Genomic DNA, 19,254 nt, shown 5'->3' on the forward strand with positions numbered 1-19,254 from the left:
GCAAGAGTGCCGATCCGGGCTGTTTAACACTTTACATGCCGCGGGCAATGGAGCACACCGCATGTAAAGTGCTGACAGGGGGAGCGGACTCCCTTTGTCTCCCGTCGGCCCATTTGCGGGGTGCCGATGTGTGTGAAGGCTGACTGGGGTCTGATGTAGGCCCCAGACCAGGCTCCAGTAATTTCCAGCAGGCTGCGCCCCTCTGGTGCAGCCTGCTGGTCAATGTCAGAATAGCATTGCCATTAAAATGCAATGCACTACAGGGATAGTGCATTGCATTTTAAAAGCAATCAAAAAGCTGTCTGTTATAGTCTCCTTGTGGAACTATTAAGTAGTAAAAAAAAAAAAAACTCATTTATTCAATAAAAAAATCCTATAAAAAGAATTATGCTTTTTTTTTTTTTTTTTTCATTGAAAATATGCTTTTAATTGAAAGAAAATAGCAAAAAAAAAATCTTCCTGTTATGTTTGGTATTGCTGCCTCCATAACGCATCATTACCATCTAGAGGAGTATAGTGAGGCCCTGTCTCCTCACCCCTCTAGGCAGCTCTGCAAGTGAAGGTAACCGGTTCGCCTCACATTTTAAGATATGTTGCTTGCAGCTGTTTTAAATAATTTCCGGAGAACCCGTTTAATCTCTCCCTGCTGACAAAGAGGTGCTGCAGTGAAATGTACATCAGCAGGAGAGCTACCATAGATTCCAGGTATAATTTACAGCAGTGTCCTAGTCACTGCCCACCCCGGCCCACTTTTTGGAAAGTGTCAAGCGGGGCGGAAAAACCCACAAAAAAAGTCACAGATTTGTTCACAAGACGGGTATATACCAAAATTTGAGACTCTGCCTCTAGTTTTCTGGAGGACAGGGTTGATAAATGTGGGCCCTTGCGTATATTTAATTGATTTTGTGAAATAATGTGTATCTTGACTTGCATACTATATGTCCTTTTTTTTCTTCTCTCTTGTAGATGCCTACTGGATTCATGGCTCCTCCAGTGGCTGCTGCCCCCCTCGGCCCTCCACTCTCTGGAGGACTTAGTGACCTCTTTGATTTGGGTAGTGGAACAGGTGCAATTATTGGATCATATGTGGCTCCAAAGTCAGTAAGTTATTCTTCTTTATATATCCGCCTAACCATTATTTAAATTAAATGAGTGCTAATATTTCTTTGAAGTAGCTAAAACTTGAGAGTAGTATTGGGCAGTCAAGCAGCACAGGACAGCAGCCCCAAATACATAGTGTCTGTAGAGGGGGTGCTTCAGTAAAACTGTTACACACACTCACTCCAGCTAAAATGTTAGTGTGCATACTAGAGGGTTTGAACCCTGAACATACTCTGATGTCCTCTAAGCCTTAGTTTTTAACCCTTTTCAAAATGACAAGCAGTAAGCGTAGCTGTTGACCACTCTGTTTTGTATGACAGGTATGGCTACATGCCATGAAAGGCAAAGGCCTGGAAATTAGTGGCACTTTTGCCAGAAGATCTGGTGCAGTATTCATGGATTTGCATTTCACCAATCGAGCCCTTCAGGTCATGACTGACTTTGCTATACAGTTCAATCGCAACAGGTATAACATGTGCTGCACTAAGGCCTCCGGTACAAGTGTTTGTTATTTTTTTTACTAAACTGGTTCTTGTCAATTTACTACAGTTTTGGGTTGGCACCAGCTGCTCCACTACAGATTCTTACTCCCCTGGCCCCCAACCAATCTACAGAAGTCTCTCTTCCTTTAAATACAGTTGGATCTGTCATGAAAATGGAACCTCTCAATAACTTGCAGGTAAATTACTGTTAGTGTAGTATGTTCGTCTGTATAAAAATAAGATCAGCAAAACATGTAATAGTTATGAACCTTAAAAGGGTTCTCAGGGCTTTTAATGTTGAAGACCTATCCTGAGGATAGGTCATCAGTATTGAAAGCCAGGGGGACCCCTTTAAGACCCCTATACACAAGTAGATACTTAATTCAACTGAGCGACGAACGAGTCGATATTTGAGTTGTTAAAGGACATCTGTCAGCAGATTTGTACCTATGACACTGGCTGACCTGTTACATGTGCGCTTGGCAGCAGAAGGCATCTGTGTTGGTCCCATGTTCATATGTGCCCGCATTGCTGAGAGAAATTATGTTTTAATATATGCAGATGAGCCTCTAGGAGCAACGGGGGTGTTGCCGCTACACCTAGAGGCTCTGCTCTCTCTGCAGCTGCCGTGCCCTCTGCACTTTGATTGACAGCGATAATTCATGTGTCTACGTCAGCGATCGCAAGAGCGACAAACTAAACAATTATCGCTAGTCGTTCGACTGTTACACTGCTTGATAACTAATCACTTTCTCTGTATTTTACAATTTTTTTACTATTATCTACTCGTACATATAATGAGGCCTATAGTGTAATGTTTTTGTGGTTTGATGCCATTTTCCTATTTTCCTGCAGGTGGCAGTAAAGAACAACATTGATGTGTTTTACTTTAGTATTGTGTATCCACTTCACATTCTTTTTGTAGAGGATGGAAAGATGGGTGAGTACATTCAGGGTTCATCCGTAATCTTTTAGAAATAGTTATCTGTTAAGTTCTGAGCCCACTGGCCATTTTTTCTTTTCTTCCTGGATGTTCTCGCTTTTAGAATAGTGTTGTGCTGGGCTTAAAGGGAACCTGTCATCTGGATTTTGGGTATAGAGCTGAGGACTTGGGTTGCTAGATGGACGTTAGCACATCCGCAATATCCAGTCCCCATAGCTCTGTGTGCTTTTATTGTGTAAAAAATACTATTTGATACATATGCAAATTACCCTGAGATGAGTCCTGTACGTGAGATGAGTCAGGGACAGGACTCATCTCAGGGTAATTTGCATATGTATCAAATAGTTTTTTTTACACAATAAAAAGCACACAGAGCTATGGGGACTGGGTATTGCGGATGTGCTAACGTCCATCTAGCAACCCATGTCCTCAGCTCTATACACAAAATCCCGGTGACAGGTTCCCTTTAAAACTGTTTGAGTGAATGTAGCAGTCTACAACATTAGGAAAACGCTAACAATCATTAGGATTAATACTAAGATATTCTGTCACCTAAGTATCAAAGAAAATTTAAACAGCTAAAGAAGGTGACTTTTAAAAATACCTTTATTATATCAAAAAGGGGTATCGGTATATATATACCACTATATAGTGCACTATATAGTGGTGTGTGTGTGTGTGTGTATATATATGTGTGTGTATATATACATATATATATATATATATATATATATATATATATATATATATAGATCCCCTTTTTGATATAATAAAGGTATTTTTAAAAGTCACCTTCTTTAGCTGTTTACAACATTACTCTCAACTCTGTCAACTCTGAGAAAGACAGTATGATTCATGCCTATATCATTTACAGAAAGACAGCACCATCTGTATGTACCATCTCCATTATGGGGAGAGACTTGGAGGGAGTACTATCTGTGCCTGCATTATTTTGTAGAAAACACAAGCACAGATGATGGTGTTCACTTTGTGGTTAAGTGACTGGTCGGCATGCGCACAAGCACTCCATTTTTATGGGAGTTCCAGAGTTTGACGAGTAAAGCTCTCCGCTTTCTCCTGAACTCCCATAGAAATGAATAGAGCTGCTGAGGGCATGCATGACCAGTCACTCATCTGTTCATTTTGGGGGTTTCTCCACTGGGTACAAGGCCCCAGCGGGAGGGCCCCCACCCATTTAATAGCCCCTATCCACAGGATAGGGGATAACTAACTTAATATAACCAGAATACCCGTTTAAGTGTTTCTTTTTATGAAAAAAGAAGGGCTGGATGGATTGGAAGAGCTGGGTTATCAAACATAGGGTAAAGACTCAGCCACTTTCTATTCACTTTTATGAACAGAGCGACAGATGTTTTTGGCTACATGGAAAGACATCCCAAACGAGAATGAGGCACAGTTCCAAATTAGAGACTGCCCTCCGAGTCCAGGTAAGTGATATTAAGTAATACACAATAAATGACATGTAGAAACACAGACTAATGTACAAATAATGGATGTTAGATTGCGTTGTGTTCTTGTGTCCCAAAGACAGCACCTTATTTTTAGAATATTAGATTTTTTTTTCTTAATTTTTTTTGTGCCGCAATATGCTGGGGCATCCATTATACTGAATGCAGTCAGTCAGAGAATGTGAGCTCTGTATTTAAGGCTACTTTCACATCTCCGTTTTGGAAATTTAGCTGGCTGATCTGACGCAAATGCCAGCTGTCGGCCGGACAAAAAAATAATTGCATGCAAAGGTGCCCAGCCATTAAATCAGCATTTATGCCGGAAATTGGCCAGTTCACTACCAGTCCCCCATTGCAGTCAATGGGGATCCAGAGGGGAAGTAGAGGATGCGGCAACACAGTATCCTTGGAGATAACAGAGATGTGAATGAGGCTTAATTCTAGTTTCACACTAGTGGCAAGGAGCTCTGGCATGTCGTAGTTTTATTCCGGCCGCCTCTCGGCATGTTCGTCGTGCTGCCGCCGGAACTCCGGCCTGCCCCGGTTATAGTCAATGGGGCCGGAGCGGTAGTCCAGGGGCACGCGTGCACTAGCGGCAGCAAGGATCCGACAGGCTGTTCACCGGCCGGAGCGGTAGTCCGGGGGCATGCGTGCAATAGCGGCAGCACGGATCCGACAGGCTGTTCACCCGCCGGAACCGCTTGCCGGAGTTCCTTGCCGCTAGTGTGAAAGTACCCTAAGTTGTAGTGCAATTGTGAGGAAGCAGCATTTCTACTAAATTCCGTATTATGTGCTCACTGAATAGTCTGATCTAAAGGTCTTTTTACTTAGGCAGATTATGTGCTGGTAAATTAGTGCCGATTGATGATACTGACAATATACGGTAGCATGTTAATTGCCACGGGTGTAGTGCATTTAGACACTATTAAAATCAATTTTTTTTTTCTCTCCATGTTTAACATATATATTGGTAAAAAAGGATGCAAAAGTGTAATTTACTACTCTTTTCCATCCTGTTCAGTCTGTTAAAAGGAGACTGAAGTGTATACAGCCTTAAATATGCCTATCATCCTACTTTATGGGGAGAAAGATTAATATGTTTACACAGGGAGATGTATTTCCGAAAATGAAAATTTTTATGTGGCATATTTGATATGATCAGCCTTCAAACAAGCACCTGTCCTTGTCAAAAGGCCTTTACACCCAGCAGAAATTTATCACCAGGGAAATATGTGAAATCAGTTTTGCCGGAGTCTGCATTGGCATACTGTGCAGCAAATTCATCAAAAGGCGCACATTATTTATTATATTTGCTGCACCTTTAACCCCTTCATGAGAGCTATTTTCTGGGGGATTTTTCATTTTAGTTTTTTTACTCCTGACCTTCTCTAGGCTATAACATTTTATTTTTGCACTCGCATAGCCGTACAAGGGATTTTATTTTGCGCCGCAGTTACTTTCTGGGAAACTGGGAAAAAATTCCAAACGGGGAATTGGAAAAAAAACGCATTTCCACCTTAGTTTTATGGATTTCATTTTTACGACGTTTCCTATGCAGTAAGACTGTCCAGTTACCCTGGGTCAGTACAATTACAGTGATGCAACATTTTTAGGGGGCCTGCACACGTTGCAGGTTGCATATGGCTTGTCTGCGCAGATTTTGTACAGACAAACTGCAGTGTAATACAGTACCAGCGAAGAAGTGTATGAGACTGTCAAATCTCAAGTGAGCGACTAGGACCTCCCACCCAGGACAGGAAACCTGAAGAGATAAAATGGTTCACACCCCTACCACACCTCAGTTCAGGTTTTCTGTCCTCTGGATAGGAGGTACCTGAGGAGCTCTGGCTCCTACCGTTGCTTTGCTTTGGTTCTCACCTCGGGAGGCTGGGGAGGTCCGGGTCTACTATACCGTTAAGGGATCTATCCCTGGCGGCGTCAGTCTCCTTGGGAGCCTCTGCCCGAGCCTGCTCTTCTTCCTGCTTCGTCCCAAGCCTTATTGGGGAGCCGCTGTGGCCGTGTTCAGACGGCTCCTGGTCCATTGCAGCAGGGTGCTCACCACCCCGCTTCCAAGATGGCGGGGCGCGCTTCTCTTGCGTTCTGCTGGCCTGGGGGTTAAAAGGAGCCGAGGCGTGTTTGATAAATTGCCAGCAGGAGAAGGCAGCCAGCCACTGCACACAGTGTTGTGCAGGATCTGGTTTTCCACCAGTATGTCGGAACCAGGTGATGCAGGACGCGCTGACCCCCTGGAGCCCTTGAGGCCCACAAGCCCAGTATTGGTCCTGAGGAGTGGGGAAGCTTGGCTTTGCTATTGGTGAGATTTATTCTCTCCTAATTAATTTTGAGTGTTGTTTTTGCTTTATTGTTTTAGGTAACAAACACCAAAGAAATCATCCGGAAAGACTAAACATAAAGAATGTGGAGGATGTAGAGTAGCTTCAGCAGCCTCTTATGTTAAACCACTATGTCAAGCATGTATACATAAGTTGGTTATGGAAGAGTCTCACAGCTTATCTAGAAATATTAAGGCCTTGGTACGGTCAGAAGTTTAAATCTTCTATATCACTCAGTCGGAGTCGCCCAAGGGCTCACGAAAGGTCTACCTATAATAAGGACTCTGATTCGGAATTTTCTGGGGAGGACGAGGATAGAGAATCCGGCCCGGCCTTATCAGATGATTTCTTCTCTTCAGATAAGTATTCGGCGGGGAGGGCTCTTTTTCCACCGGAAGATACAGAGACTTTACTTAAAGCCTTTTAAGCCACCATGCAATTAGAGGATATAAAACAACCTAAATCTATTGCTGATCAGGTTTTTGAGTGTTTTGGCCCTAAGTGTCATAGAGTTTTCTCCGTTCATAAAAATATGCAAGCCCTTATCGGAAAAGAATGGAAAAATCCTGATAGAATATTTTTAATTTCTAATTCTGTAAAAAGAAAATATCCATTTGAGGAGTCGGTAGCAGGCGTCTGGGACAGAGCCCCCACAGTAGATGCCCCAGTAGCTAAAATAGACATAAAAATTGGCTCTACTATTCGATGATTTAGGCTGCTTAGGAGATCCTTTAGATTTAAAAGCAGATGTTTATCTTAGACGTGCTTAGGAGTCTGCTTCAACAAGTCTTAGGCCGGCCATTGCCGCCTCTTTGGTCTCCAGGTCCTTAAGGCTATGGTTAAATCAGCTGGAGGCTCATATTAAGGACAAAATACCTAGAGAGGAATTACTATGTTCCCTCCCTACATTTTCTAAAGCCGCAGACTTCCTGACGGACGCTTCTACTGATGGGATCCGCCTTTCTGCCAGAGCAGCTGCCATGTCTGATGCAGCTAGACGGGCTATCTGGCTTAAATCGTGGAAGGGGGGGGATCAGGGTTCCAAGTCTAGACTCTGCTCTCTTCCATGTGAGGGTTCTAGGCTGTTTGCTTCCTCGCTTGATGACATCCTAGAGAGGAGAGGGTCTCAGATAAAAAAAAAAAAAGGGGGTTTCCCGATTCCTCAGAAAACTTCCTTTGTTTGTAAATCCCAGGCCATTTTTAAAAGACAAAGGGGTAGGCAGAGTGACAGAAGAGACGGGGAGAAATTTCCTAAAAGATCTGGGGGGGTTTGTTCAAGCCCCAGGACAATAGACCAAAGGACAAACAACAATGACGCCAGATCTCAGGTGGTAGGAAGACTGTCTCAGTTTCTCCCAGCCTGGAGGTCCATTTCTTAGGACAAATGGATCCCAAGTGTGATAGAAAACGGATTCTGGCTGGAATTCCTTTCTCATCCACCAGATTTTTTTGGCCAGACAGCATGTCCCAAAAATCCAGAAAGAAGAAATGCTTTGGAATTAGACGTTTTCTCCCTCTCGGACAAAGGGGTAGTTTGCCCGTTTCCCAAAACAGAGAGGGGCAAAGGGTTTTATTCCCCTCTATTTTTGGTGAAGAAACCAAATGGAACATTCAGAGTGATTTTAAATCTAAAAGAATTTAACAAATCTCTGGTCTACAATTTTTTTTTGTATGGAGACTATAAAATCAACTGTAGATCTCCTCTTCCAGCATTGCTGGATGGCAAGCTTGGATCTGGAAGATGCATATTGCCATGTTACAATCCATGCTTCCTCCCAAAAGTTTTTAAGAACAGCAGTCTTGGTCCAGGGAGAGTTACTGCATTTCCAATACAGAGTACTGCCCTTTGTGGTTTTGTCAGGCTCCCAGAGTCTTTACAAAAGTAGTAGCAGAAGTTGCGGCTTTTGTAAAACTGTCTAGAATTATCCTACTGCTCTATCTGGACGATTTTTTTAATAGTCTCTCAGTCAAAAGAGAGACTAGAAAAAGATATAAAATTCCTCTGCTCCACAAAATCTAGGATGGAAAATAAACTGGAAAAAATCATACCTGATTCCTTCTCAAGTTTGCATTTTCTTAGGAATTCAGCTGGACGCCTGTCTGCAAAGAAGTTTTCTTCGGCTTCCAAGGAAGGAGTTGATCGGGGAACAAGTATGGTCAGTCTTCCTTTCTTACCACTTTCAGGGAAGCAATGGCTGCACTCAGGCAGATGACATCAGCGATTCCAGCAGTACCTTATGCACAGATCCACTCCAGAGAGCTTCAGGCAAACATCCTAGAATCATGGGACGGCTCCCCTTATTCCTTGGATCAGAGTTTCCACCTTTCTTCAAAGACAAGACTCTCCCTGTTGTGGTGGACAATTCCGGAGAATCTATCCACAGGGGTTCCATGGACATTTCTAGACCCAACTAGAATTACAACACACTCCAGTCCTTGGGGTTGGGGGGCCCACTCCCAGAACAGGTGCTGGCAGGGGAGATGGGACTTGAACACGAGGAAAGCATCCTCCAATTTCAAGGAGGTAAAGGCAGTAGAGATGGCACTGAAGTTGGCTATACAGAGATAAAACACAGGAAGATTGTCGACAATTCCGACAATTCTACAGCAGTGGCCTACATAAACCATCAAGGGGGAATGAGTCCATTCCCTTTTACTTCTATGCCAGAAGATCTTTTATATAGCAGAGAAGAGGAGGCGTTTTCTGTCAGCAGTGCATCTGAAGGGGAAGGAGAATGGTGTCTAAACAAATAATTTCTTTTGCAAATAGTCCAGCGATACGGTCTTCCCACAGTGGACCTTTTTTGCCTCAAGAGCCAACAAAAAATTTGAGAGTTTCTTCTCCCTCAACCAGCAATTGACGGGTTAGCACAGGACTGGAGCCAGGAATTAGGGTATGCCTTATTCCCCAGGTATTGAAGAAAATAGAAAGACAGGGGGCCTCGGTTATCCTGATAGCTCCAATGTGGCCAAAGAGGTCCTGGTACTCCAATCTGCTAAGAATGGCAGTAGAGCCTCCGTGGACCCTTCCGTTAAAGGAGGATCTTCTTTACCAGGGTGTGCTAGTCCATCCCAGCCCAGAAATTCTCCATCCTTCGGTGTGGATTTTGAAAGGGAAGTTTGATCTAGAAGGGGATTATCTGCCAAAGTAGTCAACTTCCTACTCTTCAGCATAGTGTAGGTTACCTCAAGAAAATATAACAATTTGGAATGTTTTTTCAGCTTTCTTAGGACATAGCCCACATCCTTTTAAGTCTCTTGAAATACCAAAGATCCTAGAGTTTTTGCAAGCAGGGCTAGACAAGAATCTTAAAGCATCTACATTAAAAGTCTAGGTAGCTGCTTTAAGTTATTTATTTGATTAACAGATCATCCATGGATTAAAAGATTCTTGTCGGCAGCATCAACAATGCACCCTTCTTTAAGACCCGTGTCTAACCCCTGGGATTTGAATACTGTCCTTTCGGCCCTATCACAAAAGCCATTTGAATTATTAACTGAGATTTCTATTAAAATGCTTACTTTCAAAATGGCCTTCCTTTCAGCTATAACATCTGCAAGACGGGTTTCAGAAATTCAGGCTTTCTCTGCCTTCCCTCCCTATACTACCATTTTAGAGGACAAGGTGATTATTAGACCGCTTCTATCCTTTCAGCCTAAGGTGGTCTCCAGTTTTCATAGAAGTCAGGATGCGATTCTACTCTCTTTCTGTCCAAATCCAACCAATCTGTTGGAAGAAAGATTCCATTGCCTTGATGTCAGAAGGTGTTTAGTTTTTTACCTAGACTCCACATCATCTTGGAGAATAGATGAAAATCTCCTTATTCAGTTTTTTGGGTAGAGCCAGAGGTCGCAAAGTCTCTACTAGTGTTATTGCTAGATGGGTTAAGAATTTTATTTCCCTGGCTTATTTTTCCCTTATCCCGACTCCTCCTTCGGGGCTCATTCTACTAGAGCTGTGGTGGCCTCTTGGGCGGAGAGGGCGGATGCTTCTTTGACCCAGATATGCAGCGCTGCTACTTGGAGCTCTCCCCATACCTTTTTTAGACATTACAGACTGCATCTTGACTCAGATGAAGCCTTTGGGAGAAAAGTGCTACAAGCTGTAGCCCACCCTGAATTCTTTATCTTATAGTTTATTCTTGCATGGGTGCCGTCATGGGTGAGGGGAAAACAATAATTACTCTTACCGGCACACCTCCGGAGGTCTGTTTATTAGAATCACTGAGGTGTGGTGGGGGTGTGAACCATTTAATCTCTTCAGGTTTCCTGTCCTGGATAGGAGGTCCTAGTCGCATAGGTTTCAAGAAGAAAAAAATACCGGTAATTATTCTTTTCTTTGCATTACCATATTCTGACCCATATAACTTTTTTACATCTACCAAGTTCTGTGAGGACTCATTTTTTTGTGAGGTGATCTGTAGTTTTTGTTGATACCAGTATGACCTTTTGATCCTGTTTTTTTTTTTTTGGGAGGTGACTCGACCAAAAAGCGTCAACTCGCCCAGTTTGATTTTCTTTGTTATGCCGTTCCTCGTATGGGATAAATACTGCTATGTTTTAATACTTCTAGCATTTTGGGACCCAGCGATACTATTGATATTTATTTTTTTAAATGGAGAAAGGAGTTGATTATTTTTTTTTTTTATATAATATATTTTTTTTTTTATATTTAAAAAAAAGTTTTCTTTGTTTTTTATGCACCCTTTAACTTTAATATGTGATTGTCTGATCATTTCTCCCATTGACTGCAATGATTTAACATTGCAGCCTAAAGGAGATTCACTATGTTTCTATGGAGCCATGACAGGCCTCCAAGCCTTCAGAAGACCTGAGGCTGCCATAGCAACCAAACGGTTCACTCAATCTGTGTGTGGCAGTCGTTTGGGCCCCAGGAGTGGGCACTCAGATGCTTTGGTTGTAATTGACCATGGGCAGATGGCATACTAGCCATGCCCCCCCCCCCCCCCCAACTTACAAATAAAGGAGCCAAGAGCTCTGCTCCTCTACATGCTGACAGGGAGCAGATCCATGCCGCTGCATATGACTACTGTCTTTAGGCTACTTTCACACTAGCGTTCATAGGTCCGTTCGTGAGCTCCGTTTGAAAGAGCTCACGAGTGGACCCGAACGCCTCCGTCCAGCCCTGATGCAGTCTGAATGGAGCGGATCCGCTCAGACTGCATCAGTCTGGCGGCGTTCAGCCTCCGCTCCGCTCGCCTCCGCACGGACAGGCGGACAGCTGAACGCTGCTTGCAGCGTTCAGCTGTCCTCCTGGCCGTGCGGAGGCGTGCGGATCCGTTCAGACTTACAATGTAAGTCAATGGGAACGGATCCGCTTGAAGATGTCACCATATGGCTCAATCTTCAAGCAGATCCGTCCCCCATGCGAAATTTCTCTAAGTTATTAATGCAGACGGATCCGTACTGAACGGAGCCTCCGTCTGCATTAATATGATCGGATCCGTTCAGAACGGATCCGATCAAGCGCAAGTGTGAAAGTAGCCTAAAACGGAAGAGATCAATTTTTTTTTTTTTTTATCAGATACAATTTTTTATAGAATATTATATTTTCCTATAACACAATGCCAGAGACAGAATAATGCAAAGCACAAAACAGAACCTCCCTCATCTGCCATCCCCCTATTCAGTCTTGCAAAATGCTTCCGGTCTTAAAGGGAACCTGTCACCGAGATTTTGTGTATAGAGCTGAGGACATGGGTTGGTAGATGTCCGCTAGAACATCCACAATATCCAGTCCCCATAGCTCTGTGTGCTTTTATTGTGTAAAAAAACTGATTTGATACATATGCAAATTACCCTGAGATGAGTCCTGTCCCTGACTCATCTCACATACAGGACTCATCTCAGGTTAATTTGCATACGTATCAAATCTTTTTTTTTTTACACAATAAAAGCACACAGAGCTATGGGGACTGGGTATTGCGGATGTGCTAGCGGCCATCTAGCAACCCATGTCCTCAGCTCTATACAAAAAATCCCGGTGACAGGTTCCCTTTAAGCATAAGTTTAAAACTTTACAATAAGTATGACCAGGAAAATGACCTCTCATAGTTCTTGTATCATTCACCTTAAACTGCTACTCTATTCTACTCAGGTTATTGTAGGAAGCCTTTGTGCATGTCTCCATATCCACCAAATTCTTTAAAATTTAGAAGGAGCTCTACTCTTCCGGTATATTCCTTTCTACAGTCTAATCGTAGGATAGATCCTACCCAAAAATTCTGATAAAGTTGGAGCCTCACAGTCTCACCAGTGTTTAGGTATTAATTTCCATGCCTGGTAAAGAATATGTTACAGAGCCAATTTGACATGTTCATCTGGAACCTTGTCACCAATTCATTCTAAAATGCAGGTCAGGGGAGAAAGGGAGAGTCAGATTTGACAAGGTGATGAGATATAGGTTACAAGATTAGACCAAAAACAACAAATCGCTACTCATGACCAAAACCTATCAAAAAACTTCTGCAGAGTCAGCGGTACACCGAGAATAAGCGCGTATATACCAATTTTATAAAAAAAATTATGGGGACCAATATACATGGTGGAGTAGATATAATGATGAAAGCCTTTGGACACTAACAAAGTTGAGGAACCATCAAAAGAATTGCTGTTCTATAGAGATGAGTCTAATATCTGCTTCCCACTTTTCTTAAATTTTTAAATATGTAATAAGAAATTCCCTTAACCCCTTAATCAGCAACCGCCTTTTTTTGGTGATCTAGTCTCAGCACTGCACGGGTCTCTCGTGCAGAGGAGAGTGGGAGCTCAGCTCTCACATGCCTGGTTCCTGCTCTAATGGCCCAGACTGGTAGAAGTGCCGATCTAGGACATTAAACCCTTTTGATGCCGCGGTCAATAGTGACCTGTCATCAGAGTGGTTTAGAGGAAGGGAGGGACCTCCCTCTGTCTCTTATCAAGGCCCCAGGCCAGTCTATAGTGTATTCCAAGCAGGCTATGCCACCACATTTGTCTTGCCTTTCTTGTCTTGACGCGCCATCTTGAGAATCGCCCCTGTCTGTCTCATGTCCAGACACACACACACACACACACTGACAGCGGGGTGAGTAGCACCGTAAAGACAAGTAGAGGGTGTGCTGAAGAGTGACTCAAAGCACTCGTTAGTGCTTGCCAGTACAGTTCTCCAAACAGATTTCTGAGAAAGGGTAGCAGGGTGCAAGAGGGTACGACAGCACCACAAATCGGTCAGCCAGGAAAATCGCTCGGAGCTAGTTAGGCCTTGCTGGGGCTTCAGCACACAAGTCACATATCTAAGCTAAAGGGATTAATGATGGAGCACTGTAGATGGTAATATGATGGGGCAGTGTGATGGGACATCGTGGCCAGTGGCGTGATGCAATATTCTGGCCTTGATACATTACTGTCTATAACACTTCCACTGAGTATTGCTCATAGATAATGTACAGTAATTTTTTTTCTATTTTTATGCTTCTAAATCTAATTATTGCTGTGCGTTATACATCTCAATATCTCCTGTTTCACAATGACTGCTGGGACTGGATGTGATATTAAAGGGAGTATGTTTTCTTTTTTTGGGGGGAGTTGATCAGTTTTAACATAGCAGTGATGACTTAGACTATTAATGACAGCATTGCAGTCACATTCTAGTTAGTTTTTTTTTTTTTATGTAAGTTTAGTACTGAGCCATTTGATTTATAATGCTGCTTTGATTTCACAGACGCTGTCAGCAATAAGCTGCAGGCCAGCAATGTCTTCACGGTGGCTCGACGTACAGTTGATGGTCAGGACATGTTGTACCAGTCTATAAAGCTCACAAATGGCATTTGGGTGCTAGCAGAACTGAGGATGCAGCCTGGAAGTCTTAGCTGTGCAGTAAGTATCTGGTAATAAAGGAGTGTTCCCATCTCCACAGGAAAGCCATGAAAGTCCAATAGATGTGGGACCTGCATGAATCTCTAGTATGAGGCCCTATTTGCCAGCTGCAGTGTATGGTGATCTCACATGTGGGGCTCTCTACTTTCACTTCTATAGGATTTCCAAGGATAGTTGAGCAACTGCGCTCGGCTGCTTTAGGAACTCCTATAGAAGGGAAGGTAGAGCTGTGCATGTGCGGCCACCTCTCCATACACTGCAGTTGGCAAATGGGCCTCCATTCTCAAGATTGATGTGGGAGTCACATCTATCAGACTATTATGGCATATCCTGTGGATAATAACAGAAGAGTCCGAGATGGGAATCTGTGTCTGGTCATTACATTTATATATGGAGTCTGACTAGTCTGATCATTAGCTTTTAGTGATCTGTCTTTGTATCTACTTCGTATCACTGCTTTCATGTCCATGGTTATCATGATTCATGAAGGCATTGATCACCCTTTAAAACTGATGCTAAGGACAGATTCACTTTTCATACATTTCTTTTACTGAAAAGTGCTGCAGTAAATATGGATGAGGCCATCCTGCTCTAGGGTTAGAAAGGAAGGCTTTATTGCAGGTACATCACAATGGTCCTTTTTCATCTTGAAATCGAACAACCCCTTTAAGGGAGGCACTACACATAAGATAGCTGTCTGCCGTCAGCAATCGCGATCGATCTATTCATACATATGTCTGTTTGTCAGTGGCATATCTCACGAAGAACTAAAGGATCGGGCATGTGAAGATACCACCCTCTCCTGGTTTGTCTGTCTACTCTTCGTCCCCCATGTCTGTTCTGCAGGGTGCCATTGAGATGCAGTGCAGTAACTTGATCAGCAATGGCATACAGCAGCAGTGAATATAATCTCTACAGGAGGAATAGATGGGGCAGAGCAGGGGATCCCAGCTGTGTGATAAAGTAGAAGAGAGGAGAGGGGTTTGGGTTGGGAGAATGGAGGAAAGGATCAAGCTGCAGAGACAAGGGGTGTAGGGAATGATTAGGCCCAACCCTTTCTTACCTTTACAATGAGGAATGGACACCATGGTAGAATGGGACATGTAATCAGTTTTTATATAAGTTGTCCCAAGAATCAAATTCATCTTGCTGAAATTAGCTTTTCTCGCCCAATTCCTTGGGGGACACAGGAACTCTTGGGTATAGCTTATCTCCATAGGAGGCGTGACACTAAGTAAAAGACTGTTAAGCCCCTCCTCCAGCAGCTATACCCTCAGCCTGGAGAGAGAGACTTCCAGTTTTTTGCTTAGTGTCAAGGAGGCAAGACACTCTCTGCACTGCAGAGTTGTCTTGTGAAGACTTAGAGTTTTTAATTTTTTTATTTTTACTTTTTTTCACTTGGATTTTTCCACAGGGACAACAGAGTCGCAGTAGACTTCTCTGTTTTCCCGGGGTTGAGCTGCACCAGGGCCGGTTATCCGCCCTGCTGCCTCCCCCACAGAAGAAAAGGAGGACCAGGGCAGCTCATGCTCCCCTGTATCCCGCCAGCACTGGGTCGCCCACCTGCAAGCCCCTCTCCAGCTACTGTCACTCTGTGCCAGTGGCTGAAGGGGCGTCCCAGCTGGATGGACTAGAGGGTGAAGACGTCGCAGGTGAGGTGGCTAGTGCAGCCGTTCCGCTCCCCTCCCCCCCCCCCCCCTCCCTCTCTCCCCTCTCCGGAGGGTTCGGTGCTCCTCTCTGACTCCCCTTTACTGATGGCCTTGTTGCAGGCGCGATTCGGCGGCCGGGCGCCCTGCTTTGTCTGGAGCGGCGCGGCGGCGATGATTCATGGGGGAGACTTGTTTGAGGGCGGCCGGGTATGCGACCGCTGTGCCGTTGCATGGCAGGACGCCGACTCCCGGCCCTCCTCCTTGGGCTCCTACCTTGCTTCCGCTCGGCGGGGGCCATTCGGGGGTCCTGTGATGGTGGAGCGCGGGTTTTGAATCGCGCGCGCGCGCGCGATAATTTTTTCGGCGGGGGGCGGAGTTTCGGACCGGCCAGCGCTGGCTTGATCTTCATTCAGAGGCCGCACGACTTTCTTCCCGCGCCTCTTTAGTCCCGCCCACTCTCGTGCCGGCGTGCTTCTGGGAGCTCACTGCAGGACGGACCGTTGCTCTGATTGCACACCGCCGCTCTTCTGCTGCTGCAGCTTCCTTCTGTGACCTGGTAGGACTGTTGACCCTTCCTCACTGTAGCCCCCTGGCCTGGACTCGGGTTTTTTTCTTTGCTTCTACCAACATGTCTGACCCCTTAGTGCCAGTGGGACCTTGGTACCATACCTGCACCGCATGTAAGGCGCCCTTTCCTCAAGGGCAGTCTGATCCGCATTGCTCGCTTTGCAAAGACCCATCGCAGGGTCCGCCATCTGTTGTGTCACCCCCTGGCCTCTTGGATTCCCTGACTGGGCTAGATCCCTCTCCCAGGCTGTGGTTAGTCTCACTAGCGTTGTGGGCCGACTTGCAGATGCGTTGCCCTTGTCGCAGCCGGATGATTCCCCTGCTGGGCCCTCCGGGTCCGCTGTCCTGGCCGACCCGTCTGAGTCTCTCTCTGCAGGCGATTCCTCTAGAGCCCGCCAATCCCAGAAGCGGCCTAGGGTGGATCACCGGTCATCCTCGGATGCCTCGGTATCCCCCCCAAGGGTGCGTTCTCAGTCGGGCCCTTCCTCCTTGCAGGATTTGCCCTCTGAAGGGGAGCTGGTTGATTCCGATTGGGATATGGATTCGGCGCTGCCTTCAAAGCTGGCTTCCGCTGTGGGCCACCTTATAAACAGTATCCGTGATACCTTTAAAATTCGCGATGATCCTCCTGATCCTGAGAAAACCAGTGTTTCCTTCTTTCGCCAGAAACAGGCTTCGGCGGTTTTTCCCCTCCATGCTGACTTTTCGTCAGTGGTTTCTAAGGCCTGGGCCCGTCCTGATGCACGGTTTACCCCGCCAAAAAAGTTGGATGTTTGTTATCCGTTTCCGGCGGATTGCATCACAAACTGGGCGTCTCCTCCCAAGGTCGACCCCCCTGTGGCCCGTTTGTCCAAGAGCACGGCTATTCCCGTCGCAGATGGTTCTTCATTACAATCCACTGAAGACCGCCGTGTAGAGACCCTTACAAAGGGTATCTTTTCGGCCTCCGGATCCGCACTTCGGCCAGTCTTTGCTTCCGCTTGGGCGGGTAAAGCGGTTTCAGAATGGGCATCTCAGCTGGATCTGGAGCTTGAATCTGACGTCCCTATTCAAGACCTCCGTGCCCTGACTCAACTTATAGTTCAGGCTGGAAAATTTGTATGCGAAGCATCCCTGGATGCAGGAGCTCTTATTGCCCGTTCATCTGCTCTGGCCGTGTCGGCTAGGAGAGAGCTTTGGTTAAAGGTTTGGTCGGCGGACGCCGCGTCTAAGCGGTCTCTTACTAGCCTTCCTTTCTCTGGTGCTCGTTTGTTCGGAACCCGTTTGGATGAAATCATCTCGGAAGCCACGGGGGGGAAGAGTACTCATCTTCCCCAATCCAAAGCTAGGAGCTCCACTCGTGGTCGTCCCTCGTTCCCCCGTTTCAGGTCTTCTCGTAGGGCTTCCGCTCCTCGCTCCGCTTCTGGTCCGTCCACTAATCCTGTCCAGGACAGGCGTAAGAAACCCTTTTTTCGGACCCAGCCCTCCTGGCGCAAATCTCAACCTGCTCGCGCTCCCGCGACCAAGCAGCCCCCCGCCTGAAGGTGCGCCCCCACCCACCCGGGTGGGGGGACGTCTCCTCCTGTTCAGGGACTTCTGGCAGGCGCACGTCTCCGACGCCTGGGCTCTCGAGGTTGTGTCTTCCGGATACAAACTCGAGCTTGCGTCCCTTCCCCCAGTTCGGTTCTTTCGCTCTCGGGTTCCCCGGGATTCCCGAGGGGCGGCCGATTTCTTTGCTGCCGTTCAGATTCTTCTAGACAAAGGGGTCATCATCCCGGTTCCCATGGGAGACAGGTTCAAGGGGTTCTATTCGAACCTTTTTGTGGTCCCCAAGAAGGAGGGTTCGGTGCGACCCATTCTGGATCTGAAACGACTGAACCGCTTCCTTCGTCTTCAGCGGTTCCGGATGGAGTCGCTCAGGTCGGTGGTGGCCTCTCTGGAACAGGGGGAGTTCCTGGCCTCCATCGACATCCAGGACGCCTACCTTCACATTCCAATCGCACGGTGTCATCAGTGCTTTCTGCGTTTTGCAGTGGGGTCCGAACACTACCAGTTCGTTGCCCTTCCCTTCGGGCTGGCGACGGCCCCTCGTGTTTTCACGAAGATCCTGGCCCCGGTCCTCGCCTTACTTCGTTCCAGGGGAGTTTTTCTGCTTCCATATCTGGACGATCTCCTGATCAAGGCGCCTTCTCTGTCACTGACTTCAGCCAGCGTGGATCTCTCGCTGCAGACCTTGCGCCAGTTTGGTTGGGTTATCAACCTACCCAAATCCTCTCTGGTTCCCTCCCGGCAATTGGTCTTTCTGGGGATGCTGCTGGATACCGATTCAGCGGTGGTTCGTCTTCCGTTGGAGAAGCGCCTGCTCCTCCATCGGTCGGTTCGGAGCCTTCTGTCCCACCGCCGTCCTTCTTTCCGGTTCAGCATGCGGGTCCTGGGTCAGATGGTGTCCTGCTTCGAGGCGATTCCTTACGCGCAGTACCACTCCCGCACCTTTCAGACGGCCATTCTGTCCGCTTGGGACAAGTCCCAGGAGAGTCTGGATCGGCATTTTCCCCTTTCCCCCCAGGTTCGTTCCTCTCTCCTCTGGTGGCTGCGGACCCCTCTTCAGGGGAAGTCCTTCCTGCCAATGACTTGGCTGGTGATTACCACCGATGCCAGTCTGCGGGGGTGGGGGGGAGTGTTTCCTCCCCGGTCCGTCCAGGGCACTTGGTCTCCGTCGGAGTCCAGACTGCCGATCAATGTTCTGGAGCTGAGAGCCATTCTTTTCTCGCTCCGACACTGGACTTCGTTGCTGCAGGGTCGCCCTGTTCGGGTCCAGTCGGACAATGCCACGGCTGTGGCGTACATAAATCACCA

At 46.2% G+C, this 19,254-nt stretch overlaps 1 protein-coding gene across 2 annotated transcripts in view; it reads left to right on the top strand.

The window, feature by feature from the left end:
- Positions 1-19,254, top strand: part of AP1B1 (adaptor related protein complex 1 subunit beta 1) — a 40,532-nt gene that overhangs the window by 17,134 nt on the left and 4,144 nt on the right. For both annotated transcript variants that reach the window (XM_044275284.1, XM_044275285.1), the window contains exons 16-21: positions 967-1,101; positions 1,422-1,567; positions 1,651-1,780; positions 2,439-2,523; positions 3,888-3,974; positions 14,049-14,203. In XM_044275284.1, the coding sequence (XP_044131219.1) occupies positions 967-1,101; positions 1,422-1,567; positions 1,651-1,780; positions 2,439-2,523; positions 3,888-3,974; positions 14,049-14,203 (738 nt within the window). The remainder of the gene's footprint in view (positions 1-966; positions 1,102-1,421; positions 1,568-1,650; positions 1,781-2,438; positions 2,524-3,887; positions 3,975-14,048; positions 14,204-19,254) is intronic.

This window comes from Bufo gargarizans, chromosome 1 (genome assembly GCF_014858855.1).
Source record: "Bufo gargarizans isolate SCDJY-AF-19 chromosome 1, ASM1485885v1, whole genome shotgun sequence".
Lineage (NCBI taxonomy): Eukaryota > Metazoa > Chordata > Amphibia > Anura > Bufonidae > Bufo > Bufo gargarizans.